Source organism: Chrysemys picta, chromosome 8 (genome assembly GCF_011386835.1).
Source record: "Chrysemys picta bellii isolate R12L10 chromosome 8, ASM1138683v2, whole genome shotgun sequence".
In the NCBI taxonomy this organism is placed as follows: domain Eukaryota; kingdom Metazoa; phylum Chordata; order Testudines; family Emydidae; genus Chrysemys; species Chrysemys picta.
In genome coordinates this window covers 4,118,632-4,133,728 of record NC_088798.1, presented here as the reverse complement: position 1 = coordinate 4,133,728, position 15,097 = coordinate 4,118,632, and the positions used below count along the sequence as shown (strand labels likewise).

Sequence of the window (15,097 nt, the reverse complement as noted above, 5' to 3'; positions counted from 1 at the left end):
GGAGCAGATCTTGTAAACAGTGGAAATAAAAACATTAAGATGGATGCTTGGAGTTACAAGGATGGACCATGTTCAGAACAAACAAATCAGGAGAAGCATGAAGGTGGTACCGATTAGAGAAATACTGAGGGAATCCAGGCTTAGATGGTTTGGGCATCTGAAAAGAAGATCAGAAGAATAAACAGGGGGTTAAACTTAGAAATGAAGGGCAAGAGAAAGGATGGAAAACCTAAAAACTACATATGTGGGTGTCATACAAATGGATTTGATTAGCTGTGAAGTTTTCACAGAACTGCTTCAAGACAGACTAGAATGGAGTAGAATGAGTCAAAGAGCCACCCTCTATAGATGGATCTAAGGCTAGAAGAAGAGATAATGTACAAGTGGCAACAGAACACCTAATATAAAATAATTAAATAATACTTCTCACTTACATAGTACCTTTCATCCAAGGATTGCCAAGTGAGTCTCATACTACATAGTATTACTATCATTTAATGGCATCCAATTACAGCTAATCTATAAACTAACTGACAAAAGAGTTCCAAAGTATCTTAAGTATCATATATACCAAAAAAAAGAGAAAATTTACACTCACTGACATGAATGCTCATCCCCTAAATCCTATAATTTTTCCAAATCAAAACTGGTAGATGTAACATTTTACCGTTATTTTGCTTATCAAAATCTGAAAGTTTAGTCCCGTCTATTTTTCTTGAACAAATAACTTCAGCTTCTGCCTTAACCTGGCAAAATTCAAGCTTTAAATAAATTTATCAAAAACATTTTCAGCTGATCATCCTGTGTATACCTGTGGGCAGTTGATAAAGCATTAGTTACTTTTTTATATATACTTTTTGAATGTACATAATACAGAAGCTAAGAACATTGCATTAGTAGGAGCATTGCCAGCAGATCAAGGGAAGTGATTATTCCCCTCTATTCGGCACTGGTGAAGCCACATCTGGAGTATTGCGTCCAGTTTTGGGCCCCACACTACAGAAAGGATGTGGACAAATTGGAGAGGCTGAGGGAACTGGGCTTGTTTAGTCTGCAGAAGAAAAGAGTGAGGGGGAATTTGATAGCAGCCTTCAAACTACCTGAAGGTGGGCTCCAAAAAGGTTGACGCTCGGCTGTTCTCAGTCATGGCAGATGACAGAACAAGGAGCAACGGTTTCAAGTGGCAGTGGGAGAGGTCTAGGTTGGATATTAGGAAACACTATTTCACTAGGAGGATGGTGAAGCATTGGAATGGGTTACCTAAGGAGGTGGTGGAATCTCCATCCTTAGAGGTTTTTAAGGTCCAGCTTGACAAAGCCCTGGCTGGGATGATTTAGTTGGTGTTGGTCCTGCTTTGAGCAGGGGGTTGGACTAGATGACCTCCAAAGGTCTCTTCCAACCCTAATCTTCTATGATTTTAACACAGAGAGATAAACACAGACAGCATAAATCTTTAGCAGGAGCTCCTGGGCCACACAGCATCCCCAAGGTATTTTTTATTTATTTATTTATTGGAAATGTGAATTTGAAGCTATTAAATCCTGTTACTTTTCAAAATGTAGATCATCACTTACAACTGGCAAAAAGTGGATTGTGGACTTCTATAATGCAGTCTGTAGCTGTCCTCATTTTTAATACTGATTTTTATATTTTTAATACAGCTTGCAGAGATGACAGGACCCAGTGTCATGATCCATCTTGATCTTAGCTGTGGCTCCTCAGATCAAGCAGCAGTATTGCATGCTGGGACATGTCTCCATGGGCTGCACCTCTGTATCAAAGAGGTGGGCAGCTATAATCAGCTCCATTTAATGTAAATTAGTTGTATCTGTTACACTTCTGTCAAATTGCCGGGAAGCCCTCAGATGAGCAAAGTTTGGATAGCCAGGACTTACAGAAACACCTGTGCTAAATATTTTTGTTGAGTCACTGTGAAAATTGGGTGTTTAATAGCCCTGAAATCTTCTCACTTTTAAAGAGAAGTGGAGTGGACTACTAGATACATACGCTGCAGTAAGAAAGAAAAACTGATTTAATGTGTCCCCTTCCCGCCCCCCCCTTTTTTTAAAAAAAAAAAAACAATACACTCCCTTGCAGATACACTTTGGCTTCCTTACCTATTCTTTATTAATTTATATTTACCATATTTTTTTAAAAATCACATTACGTTAGTGAAATAAGTTACAAGTATATATGAATGGGAGCCAAATCAAAAAAGCTCCCACACAGGAAATGAACTAAGGATCCCCCTGCATTGCAGTAAGAGACAACAAACCACAACACAAGAACAAATGATCATGAAGTATGTGGCGGCACGTTTGCATTTGCAGCACATTCTTTACAAGGCACAAATCTGTTATTTAGGTAGGTATATCTTTAGAGTAGGGTATTTAAGCAAATAAACATCTATATTTAGAAGACATGGGGCATCAGAAGTTAGAAGTGGGAACCCCACATTATTTTTATAGAACCAATGTGTGCTAGGTCCTTTTCAGACATCTAAATCAACAAGTCCCTGCCCTAAAGACCTTATCTAAAATTAGGCCAGGGGTAGGAGGAAAGGAAGGAACATGAAAGTGAAGCGAGCTGTTTCAGAATGGCAGAGATCATGATGGTTCCAAATATTTTCTAGACTTATAATAATAATTTGTATTTACCGTGTAGCCTAAACTAGGTAAGAGGATTATAAGTAGGGCTATAGGTTTGTCACAGTAGTAAAAATGTCATAGATACTGTGATTTTTCAGTTTATCCATTACTTCTGTGTCGAGGCTAGCTCAAGGCAGGAGATCTGGTGGTGCCGGGGCCAGGAAGGGGGCAGGGTGTTGCAGAGGACCGCCCCATCTGCACACTGGAGCGAGACCCAACGGGCTGGAGTAGGGAACCAGGCCAGCACTGTGGGACAGGAGCCAGCACTGTGGGACAGGAGCCACCACTGCAGGGTGAGTGCAGACCACTTGCTCTTCAACCCCATCCTCCTTGGCTTCCCATGTCCCAGGGCAGGACCTGACATCCCACCCAGGGCCTCCCACCTCCTGTGGATAGGACCCGACTCCTCCTGCATGACTTCCCCACTTTAAATGGCACTTCCATCACTTTACATATCATTTCCCCCTAAACCGATGACCTTTATTAAATTTACCATGACCACTCCGTGATTTTTAATAAAAAATGCCATAACAAAAATGCCATAACAAATCTGCAGCTCTAATTATGAGGACGGGAGAGAGAACAAGTTTTGAATGGCTGGATGAGGACAACTAGCCAAAGGTAGTATAGATTTAGGAGGTATTTGACTGTGGAGAATCAGATGGCTTGGAGCACTAGAGTAAAACATTTTTCAGGGAAAAGAGGCAGCATGAAAAAAAGGAATGGAAAGAAAGAGGAAAAAGGTGGTGTGGTCACGTTTCTTTGGAGTGGCCACATGCTGTGTCATGGGGCCTGCTGCAGGAGGAGAGTTGGAGAAGTTATGCCTGTATCACTACTATACCAGAACACCCCAAGCAGTCCTCTGTGCTGTCTGGTTGTCTTAGAGAGCCTGGGTATAACAGAAACATCTGCTGTCAAAGAGTAAGGAAGAGTGATGTCTTTCTTGGTGTGGGGAAGGCAACTATTCAGCATGCCCCAGCACAGAACACTACTTCCCACCGGAATCCCTTCTACACAAAAATCCTCTATTCAGTTTAGAAAGAAATATCCTGGTATATAAGGTTATGCAGGTCCCTGCACTGCAGACATCTCATGCCATTGGAAACTACCTTAGGTTTCTTAGCCATCTGGTGGAGTCCTTGGCAGCATGTTTTATATAGGAGCGGGGCACTGGGGCTGCTCGTACTATAAGTGAACTTGTCCAAAGCTGCTCAGAGGAGAGTGCTCCAAAGACACCAAGACTGCAGGTTCTTCTATCCCTACCAGCTTGCAAAAGAACTGGTCATCTTCCATCCGCTGGAGCCAGACACAGTAGAAGTTTTTGGAGCCAGCAAACTTCTCATGTACAGGGAATATCACCTAAAAGTTTCATTGTGCCGTCCATTTGCTGGCAGGGAGGAACTATTCCCAAGTATGGCAACTGGTAAAGGTAAAAGAACAAAGAGAAAAATCTCAAGAATCTCAGTCTAAAGAAAAAATTTAACAAAATAGGAACTCTAATTCTCCAAAGTGAAATTTATGTAAGAATTTATAATGTAAAGCAAATTTTCATATTAAAATAAAAATCACCAAAATAATATCTACTCAAAATCCAAAAGTTTCATAGTACTCATGTAGTACATTTAGAGACTACAGCTGCTCTATGACACAGTATGCCTGGATTGGTCAATCTACATTTGCGAAAATAGCATTAAGACACCTGTGAAAACAAAACAATTATTCAGCACATTTTAAGGAAACAGAATCTGAAGTGCAGCAAGAACTCAAACTGGAAGGTACCATCTGCTGTGACAGACAAAGCAACTTCCAAATGTTATAGAGCTATTCATTAATCCCCTGACAGCTGTCAAATAGGAAATAGTAACTAAAATAAACTCTCAAATGCTATCTCAAGTAACTTTACACTCAGAGGGAATTTAAGCAGTGACAGATAACATACTGTTAAAATTATTATACTATTGCCATTTCTTAATATACCTTGAAATATTTAAAAGTAAATCTTAAAGGACACTTCCTCAAGGTTAACAAACCCCAAATTTAAAATAAATATAAAATATCTAATTCCCTCATATTCAAGCGCTGCCATGATCTTGTGAAGTCAATTTATTCACCAAACCTAGGACTTCATCCCGAGTAGGGTGCTGAGGTTCTTTGGGATTGTACATGTGCATATCTCCACAAAACCCCCCTCCATTCTGTTTCAAGGCCATATCTAGCCTTGCAAAATAGTAGTTGTTGTGAGCATACTAATTAACAGGTTTTAACTAACATGATTGGAAACAAGATTTTGCATCCAGTGTAGACAGGGCAAGTCATGTTTTAAAATATGTTAGCTGGCTGTGGTCAACCCCAGGGTACCCACTAGGGCTAATTAAAGTTGTGTTAGTTAAAATGTGTTTGCTAATACTTTTATAAAAACTACTCATTTTCCTAGACTAGACATGGCCTTTCTAAACTACCATATATACCTGTTCATAAGCCAAATTTTTTTAATAAAAAAGGGAAGCACCAGAGAAGGGGGTCGGCTTATGAACGGGTATAGAGAGGGAGAGGTGGGACACAGCCCCTCTCCCCAACAGAGGGAGCAAGGAGAGGCAGCACAGCCAGCAGAGACAGAAGGGAAGAGGCGGGGCCAGAGTCTCTCTACTTCTGGCCACGCTGTTCACCCCCCAGCCTTCAAAGCAGCTGCAGCTCCGGGGCTGGCAGGCTGCAGCCGTGCTGCTCGGCCCCACCCCCCAGAGCAGGCTGTGGCCACGCCGCCTGGGCGCCAGAGCATGCTGAGGCCACGCCGCCCGGCCCAGCCTACTGGAACATGCTGCGGCCGTGCTGCCCAGTCTGGCCTGCCGGAGCAGGCTGCAGCCACGCGGCCCAGCCTCCCAGAGCAGCTCCAGCCAGGTCAGAGACATCCTCCCCTGGCCCTGCACAGATAAGTTGGGAAGGGATGGGATGGGGAGAGTATGGGGGTCCTGAGCTAGGGGTGGGGTCATGTGGGGGGTGGTCACAGGGGTTGCTCCCCTGACTCCCAGCTTCTCCCCCCAAAAAAATTTCCCCACCAGTTGCTGTCCCGGCCCGTCAAGGTAAGCAGCTGGCATGCTGGGATACTTTGTTTAATTAGGTTTACCTCCGTGCCTGCGGATGCTCGAGGTAAACAAACCATCTCGGCCCACCAGTGGCTTATCCTGATGGCCCGGGAGCCAAAGTTTGCTGACCCCTGAACTATAGGGTCAACTTATGAACGGGTTATAAAAATTTTCCATTTTTACTTATCCATCTTGGGGGAGGTCAGCTTATAAACGAACCGACTTATGATTGAGTATATACGGTAAGTGTTGAATCCTATTCACTGTAGCATGAAATTTGCTCTAGTTCAGGTACCCAAAACAAAGCCCTGAACACCTCTAAGACCACGCAGGGGACCATAGACAGCAGAGCTGAATTTGGGGTGAATGGGGGCTCTTCCACACATCTAGCACGTGGTGAAAGGGGCTTTTGCACTGGGCATGGTGGCTTGAGCCACCACTCAACAACACAGAACAAGCAGCTCCAACACACTGTACAAGTGACATGGAGAAGCTGCAGACCCGCAACATGGCCCTAGAATGGAGAAAGATCTCTCCTTCCCCAATTTCCCACCCTTTCAGAATGCCCAATTAATCAGGCTTCATGAGGATGAAGTGAATTTCACCCTGTAGTGCTTGTAGAGCAGGATATTTGTTCTTTTCAATACCCTTGCTCACAGAAACCGAATAGACCTGCTGAGAGGAGGGGATAGCTCAACGTGCACTTACACACACAACCACACAGCTGACAGGTCTAAATTTAGGTCTCTCAGCTCTGACAGCATCCATTTACATGAAAGGTTGGATTTTTTTAAGCAACTTATCCACAGTTCAATAAAGATTTTAGAAAACACACTATTCCCACTTTCTACCCTTTTATTGTGATTAAATGCATGCTTTTTCAGAAAGTCTGTATCTATATAAATAGGTTAAAATAAAATCTATTACCTACACTATATATAACAACCTTTAAAAGCAAGACCAGCTTTGTAAAATTTCAGTTTTATTTTGTTCAGGTTTTGACGCATAGTTTCTGGCCACCTGGGGCAAATTTGAGTTTGAAGTCGCTTTTATATTGTTTTATTTAAATAAGAAAGTGAAGTATTTGATCATCATCATATTAAGGTTGATGAGTAGATTTTATGCCTATACTAATAAACGTTCGTGGCTATTTTGCAAAACTACATAACATTAATAAAGATATTATCCCTAAATATTTTTAAAAGCCAGAACATTTGGTGGGGGGGTAGAGAGAAGAGGGAGAGACACATTCTTACAACCAAAAATTGTAAGCACATACTATTTCGTAAAATCATAGATAGCAGGGTGGGGAAAACACCCATTGGGATATTCTGTCTGATATTGCTGCCACCCATTCGCTGCCACCCATTCTCTCCTCCCCTTCAACTTGCAAGGAAGAATTAATTAAAGCCTCTCTCATGACGACTAACATTTAATCTTACCTACTTTTGGAACTATAGCCCCACACTGAGCGAGGCCTAAACTGAAAAACCTAACTCTCCTATCTGCTTTTATCACATGAATATCTAGGTACATTTCTAAAGCTGGCTAAGCCCAAATGTGTCTTGCTGCAAGAAGTAGTTACAAATACCATGAGGGTTGGGTTTTATATGATTTTTTATAATCTCAAGATTCATCTCATCTGATGACAATTTAACACAACATCTTTTAAAACAATTTAATGTCAAGTAGTGCAATAAAACCAGGTTCTCTGGCAGAAGGATAAATTTGGCTTTATAATGAGTGGCCAACTCATACTAAGGTACTGTTGTGAAATATGGCCAAGTGGGATCTGGTAATCTGAGTTGCCTCGTATCTAGAGAAGCATTTGCCAAACCCAAACAACAAAAATATACTCAACACGTCCATGTAGTGTTTTTGAGACCATTCACACTCTTCCTGTTGATAAACTTGCATCTAAAAATGATCACAAATCACATATATAACATCTATAATACTTACCTAACTTACGCATTGTCAGTGTCTCTCAGTGTGCCACCTCAGAGCCCCTTTTAATGATCATAAAGAAGCTCACCTTTATTTTCTGTTAAACCTGAGGTATACAATATTTCTATTCCTAATTAGATTTCTTCTCTCTGAAGCCAACAGCCTCCATCACTAGCACTGATCTCAGCTGTACAACAGCCGCTCATCTGTTCATGCAGAAAGACTAAAAGCATCATGAAATAGTTGAACGAAAAAGAAGGGGAAAATGGATTACCAATGGCCAAATGTGATAAACTTCTAACATTAAAATGTACATTGTTTTAGTTACTGGAAAATGCAAGTCCTAATCCCACCTACACAGCTAGGGGAACTCACTGCAACCTGACCGACCTGCGTGCTTTAAACTGACTAGATCAGTGACAGTAAATAGCTTACCAGGATGAACCTTTGCTCTAACTCAGCAGTGCGAATACCCATGGCTGGTATGGGAACCAAGTAAACAAAACTACAACAAAGAAGGATAGGATAAAACAGGATCAAGAGCAGCACAGGTGAAAGCAAAAACTTACAAAGAACAACAAATAAAAAGTTATTATAGAGCTGAGCTTTTATAATGCAGCCACACATCCCTGTTTGGTATCCAGGGAGCAGATGGCCAGAAGGTCTGCATATGTGAACATTATTATAGTCATGAACAGCCCTCGGTAAAGCTGAAATAGAACTCAACACAGACATTTACAGGGACTATTCCTATCATGAAAATTATTCACTGACCCATTTATGGCTAATGGCTGAGACCCTTGAACATTTTTGACTGACAGGAAAAAGCACTGTATCTTGCAAAAATGTCTTATGGTTGGATTTGTTTTTAAATACCATTAGCCCCCATGCCAAAAAAATGTATTTCAATTAAATTTAACACTATTCTAATATAGATAACTCTACCTGCTGCTTACCAGTCTAACTCTGGTGTTTAACAGCATTAAACTACACCTATTATATTTGAATGTTACCCAGTATTTGCCCTGTAATACTGTATATTTTTTAAAAACTGAAACAAGATGAAAAACAGCAGTTAAGCTTTATCACCATTTCATTGGTTGCCTTCAAACACGCCCTTCGTTCTATTCTGTGTATTACCAAAATGAGTGCATTGTGTCATTCTCTCCAACGACTGACTTCCCCAGAAACCAGAAGCTGACCAACAACTGGGTTGTGCCAACGTCTCCATCCTTATGCACAGTAGACCAACTGTGAGGCAAACACTGTAGGCCAACTGTGAGAACTAAAATAGACTTTTCTAAGTTTACTTGGAGCCCTAAACCCTGCAGGAGACAGAGCAGGGACCAGGTTGTCACTCAAGCCTCTTGATACGACTTCCCTGGGAGCAACCAGCTGTAGAGGTAACAGAACACTGACAAGCCCTGAGAACAGCGGTGGACTGCCACTGCTGATAGCACCTTGGTGAATACCCTTGGTGCTGCTGAAAGGAAAAAAGGGGAGCACTCTGTACTGTTAATGTTCTAGGCCCATGGTGAATCACAAGAATCTTGTGTGTGCAGGGCAGATATCTGTGTGAACATAAGCATCCTTTAAATCAAGAACTGTAAACCAGTCGCCCTTGTTCTATGAGAGGATTATAGAGGCCAGGGTGACCATTCCGAATCTTGGGCAGCAAATAAAAGCATTCAGCTATCTGAGATCTAGCATGGGCTTCCAGCTGCCTTTTTTTCTTGGGAGATGAGGAAATATTTTGAATACAATCTTTTTTCCCCGTGCTGAACTAGTACCAGTTCTATGGCTCCCAGATGGAGTAGGTAGTCTACTTCTTGTCTGAAGAACCTCTCATGAGAATCATCCTTGAAGAGAGAGATGGGAAAGGGAGAGTACCTCTACTGTATAACCAGTGATGATAATTTCCAGAACCCATCTATCTGATGTTATGAGGTGCCAAGCATGGAACAAGTGGCCACCAAATGGGGTGCAGGAGTCTGGACAAGGTAAATGTGGAAGGGGGATTGCTTTGCAACTCTCAAAAGTCCTGTCAAAAGGATTTTTTGGTGGTAGCTAGGACTGGAAGCAGAATGAAGGCACGACATTATGCTTACTATGCTGCATTCTCTGGCATTTCAGAGGTGGTTCATAAGCACTCTGATGGTAGAATGGTTAAATGTCTGGTTGTTGTATGTAGGGCTGAGTCTTGGGATATTTCTTCCATGGTGCTGGGGTATAGCCACTCAGCAAGTGAAGGGATGCTCTTGAGTATTTGAGGGACTGTAATGACGGATTTTTGTCCTCATTGAATATGTTATTTCCCTCAAAAGGCAGATCCTCCACAGTGGGTTGTTCTTTCCTGGGAAATCTGGAGTTTTGGAGGCACGAAACCTGTCTTTTACTATGGACATTGCAATCAAGCAGGAGGCTGTATCTGCTGCACCCATTGAGGCCTGAATGGCCAATCTAGCCAGCAATTTGCCTTCATTGATAATTGCTTGGAATAAAAGTCTATCTTCTTGATGGAGTTTGTTGGTGAATTCCGAGAACTTATTATAATTAATAAAAATCATACTTTGACAATCAAGCTTGGCAGTTTGCTGTGAGGAACTCTTAGCTCACCAAAGTGAAGTTCTTTCTTCTGAAGAGGTCTAAACATTTGACCTCCTTATCAGAGGATGTAAATCTGGAGTAGTTTTGCTTGCTCTTTTGGGTGGCAGTTTACATCACTTGAGAATTCAAAGCAGGGTGTGAAAATAAGTATTCTGCTTTCCTAGATGGCACAAAGCATCCCCTCTCTGTTCTCTTTGGAGTGGGAGAACAAGTGGCTGGAGTATGCCAGGCCATCTTGGCCAGTTCTAAGATAGCCTCATGAAGTGGCAGTGCCATCTTACTGGAACCAGCAATCTGGAGGATGTCTAGTAGCTTATGAGGGGTGTCCTGTACTTTCTCCAGGGGAATTTGGAGTGTCTGCAATCCTCCTCAGGAGGTGCTGGCACTGCCTGTAGTTGTTGGGTGGTGACAGTGAAGCCGGTGCGACCATCCCATTTGTGAGCGATGATAATAACCTCGCCCAGATGAATGGTCCTGCCTGGTCTGTCAGGTTGCTCGGCTTCCTCAGATAATTCCTGAGGGTTTGATGTTCTTCCCGGTGTGGGGAAGCTTGTCTTGACTCCCGGTATGACCTTACAGATTCAGGATGCCACATATATGTATCCCAGGAACCCCCCAGTAAGGCTAATGTGAGGAATCATAGGGGAAATGGGGCAGTCCCCATGGAAGGGGGTACCATTGGTCCCAAGCTGTGTACAGTCCCTCCTGTGCGAGAGCAATGGTGTCCATGAAATCTTGGACCCTCTGTCAGGGCTGAACCCATCTTGATGGTGTGGTAAAGCTCTCCAACTGACACTGGAGAAGGAGCCTTCTATGCTGATGCACAGTGCCATTGGTACTGGAGATCTTATTATGCCTCAGCTGGTCAATGGTACTGGAGAGTGGTGAACTGATGGTGTGAGGACAACACTGGCTAGTACCTGGTCCAACAGTACTGTCAATTCTGGATCCATGTAGATAGCAGTGTCCTCTGGGGCAGTGTATCTAGCCCCCAAAACAAGACAGCTGACCAGGCTTCTTTCCTTTATTGGCACCAGTGGCTTTGCCCTAGTCTCGAGTATCAACAATCCTTTCTCATTTCATGGTACCAATGATGTAGGAGGCATCTGCTGCCTTCTTTTCTTCACTGGTGCCAATCTTGGGACCACTCCTTCAGGTAGGGCTGGTTTCAGGGCATTCTTGCCTTTGAATGCCAAGAAACCAGAACTGTACTCCTTGTGAGCTCCTGACACTCTGGTGCTCAGGTGCAAAGTTTTACTGGACTTAGCATCAGAGAGGAGGTCCTTTTTTTGGGTGATGACTTGGAGGGAGATATCTCATGTTTCTGATGAGAATGTTTGCTCTTACCCTCCTCATGCCTTTGTTTGGAAGAACCGTCTTGTTTGCTGAGATTCCCCCTAAAGCTGGAGACCATTGTCCTTGGATGGGTGCTTCACAGTGCCTCTGACTGATGTACATGGAGGTCTGATCGGCCGGGATTGAACTGGGGCCTTAAAGCACAGTCCATCAGGAATTTTTTAAGCCTGTGCTCATGGGTTTGATGCTGCATTTAGAAGGGGTATGAGCATCCCCATGTATTGTGGTCATCCCTGACTGGAAAAGCCCAGGGGCAGGCCACACAGTCTTTGAATCTCAGGATCCTGGGCATAGTAGGCATCCCACAGGGATACAGAGGTGGGGGTGGGGGGGGAGGACAGGACACCCAGGTCCTCAGGACTACTAAACTGTCTACAAACAGGTTTTTTAAATTATTTAAAACTAACGACAAAGTTTTGAAGAAGAATGCTAGCTAACACTGCAGACACTGAAGAGCTTCAATCTCAGACCACGGGCAGTAGAAAGAAACTGGAGAGGCAGTCAGCCCATGCTGCCGCTTATGACCTAGGTTTGAAGCACGAGGAGAAGGGCAGAAGTATGAACCAACAGACACTGCTAGCAAAAATCTTCCCGTCTCAGGCGCATGGAGCACATGCACATCTCGAGTGGAAGACACATGGGATGATCACTCAAAGAACTAAGAGAATTCTTATGACCCATTTGTTCTGCAATAGTACAACAAGGTTTAAGAAAGTGAAGAACATTATAGGCAATAACAATGAAGAGTTAATTTCTAAACTCATGTAGTATGCTAGTTAGTATGTATGCATGTATGCCTATGTATGTACGTATATTATTTTTTTCCTTATTCTAGACCTTTAGCTGTAGGTGAACTAACAGTTCGGACAAACATGCAAAATAGACCTGAACACCATAAAGTTAAATATAAACACAAAGTCTGTTTATCATTTTTAGATGTTATTCTCTTGAATTATTAACTAATGAGATGTTTATAAGTTGTTATACTGGAATCAAATTGTTAACTGTTCCTACTTTATATTTTTCCTTACCTCCACTGTAGCGGATTGCTGTAGCAGGGACTAGCAGGGTTGCTCTGGGGTTGTGGGTTCAGGTAAAAGACTAAAGGAGAAGTAGCGAGAGCAGAATCCGCACTAAATGGGATTTTAAGGTGTTGTAGACCTGGAGCAGATGTAGGGGAGAACATGTGCTGATGAACATCACTTCCTCGGCAGTGGGAGTACAAAGGAGAGGAGATTCTGACAAGGTACCACAGTAGAAACAATCAGTGTCAATGTCATATGTTATTGTTTTTATTTTTAAAACAATAAAAATTATTTAAAAGTTTTTCTATTAAAGTAATTTAATAAACTAAGTGGTCAAAAGTCATCCTTTTAATCAACACCTGAATTTGTTCAACTGTTACGATGAAATAACCAAAAATTTGTTGTTACTGGTAGCCAATGCAACACTAACTCAATGTTATTTTTCCACTGTGGAGTTATTTGATCCTGAACTGACCAAATCTTCCATGCCAAACCTAAGATTATATGCAGTGTAGTTGAAGCCCTGTCAGTCCCTTGATATTAGAGAGACACGGTGTGGGAGGTAATATCTTTTATTGGATCAACTCATGCTAAACAATCTTTTCCACCTTGCATTTTGCTGTGACGCTGGGAGTACCTTTCCCAGACCTGAAGAAGAGTTCTGTGTGTCTCGAAAGTTTGTATCTCTCACCAACAGAAGTTGGCCCAGTAAAAGATATTACCTCACCCTGCTTGTTTCTCATACATAGGTGTGTTAGAAATACAGTAACACCTCACTTAACGTCCTCCCGCTTAACATTGTTTCGATGTTACGTACCTGCTCCATTAAGGAACAGGCTCGTTTAAAGTTGTGCAATGCGCCCTTATAATGTCATTTGGCTGCCTGCTCTGTCCACTGCTTGTAGGATTCTCTGGAAGAGCAACTTTACAAGGGAGCATTGCACAACTTCCTCTTCTCCACCTCCTCCCCCTTCCTTCCAGAGCTTGCCGCGCCACTAAACAGCTGTTTGGCAGCGCTTAGAACTTTCTGGGAGGGAGGCAGTGAGGTGTGGGGAGCTTCACTGCCGGTGGGTGCAGAGCCCCTGTTAATTTTTCACTGTCAAGCGGGACTGAACTCTGCCATCATTCAGGAGGCTGGAGGGGAGAAGGGAAGAGCTTCACAAACATAATTGCTGAGTATAGTATTAAATTGCTTGTTTAAAATTGTTTAAAATTTGTACTGTGTGTATATAATGACTTGTCTGGCAAAAAAAATTTCCTTGGAACCTAACCTCCCCATTTACATTAAATCTTATAGGAAAATTGGATGCGTTTAACATCGTTTTGCTTAAAGTAACATTTTTCAGGAACATAACTACAACATTAAGTGAGGAGTTACTATACTTACTGTGAAAAGTAAATTATACAGATCCTTAAGTAGAAAACATTTAGCACCTAGTGCTTTACATCTTCAAAGTGCTTTACAAACATTAACTAATTTAGCCTGACAACAGCACTGTGAAGTAGATATTCTAATTTCAGTGATAGGGAAATAGAGGTACAGAGAAGTTACGTGACCAATCACAGCAGATCAACTGCAGAACCAGGATTAAAACTGAGAAGACTCCCAAGTGTGTGCTCATTTTGCTAAAGGATAGATTGGATGAATGGACTATAAGGTAGATAGAAAGCTGGCTAGATCATCGGGCTCAACGGGTAGTGATCACGGCCCCCCCCACTACAGAAAGGATGTGGACAAACTGGACAGAGTCCAGCGGAGGGCAACGAAAATGATTAGGGGGCTAGTACACATGACTTACAAGGAGAGACTGAGGGAACTGGGCTTATTTAGTCTGCAGAAGAAAAGAGTGAGGGGGGATTTGATAGCAGCCTTCAACTACCGGAAGTGGGGTTCCAAAGAGGAGGGAGCTCAGCTGTTCTCAGTGGTGGCAGATGACAGAACAAGGAGCAACGGTCTCAAGTTGCAGTGGGGGAGGTCTAGGTTGGATATTAGGAAAAACTATTTCACTAGGGGGGTGGTGAAGCACTGGAATGCTTTACCTAGGGAGCCAACGAGGAGTCCAATGGCACCTTAAAGACTAACAGATTTATTTGGGAAGACTCCATGCATCTGAAGAAGTGGGTTTTTTAACCCACGAAAGCTTATGCCCAAATAAATCTGTTAGTCTTTAAGGTGCCACAAGACTCCTCATTGTTTTTACCTAGGGAGATGGTAGAACCTCCATCCTTAGAGGTTTTTACGGCCAGGCTTGACAAAGCCCTGGCTGGGATGATTTAGTTGGGGTTGGTCCTACTTTGACCTGGGGGTTGGACTAGATGACCTCATGAGGTCTCTTCCAACCCTAATCTATGATTCTATGATAAAGAAAAAATGCCTGAGCTATTAAAATAATTGAAATGTATTAATTTCTAATATAATATGAAAGTCTTTTTT

At 42.5% G+C, this 15,097-nt stretch overlaps 1 protein-coding gene across 14 annotated transcripts in view; it reads right to left on the bottom strand.

Moving 5' to 3' along the window:
- The window catches only part of MAST2 (microtubule associated serine/threonine kinase 2), a 325,477-nt gene that overhangs the window by 140,368 nt on the left and 170,012 nt on the right, over positions 1–15,097 (bottom strand). For 7 of the 14 annotated variants that reach the window (XM_065553746.1, XM_065553747.1, XM_065553748.1 and 4 more), the window contains one exon: positions 12,670–12,876. The exons of 6 other annotated variants lie outside the window; for them this stretch is intronic. In XM_065553746.1, coding sequence (XP_065409818.1) covers positions 12,670–12,876 — 207 coding nt within the window. Of the gene's footprint in view, positions 1–3,757; positions 3,925–12,669; positions 12,877–15,097 lie in introns of those variants that run through there. One more of the 14 variants, XM_065553755.1, reaches the window with a different exon arrangement.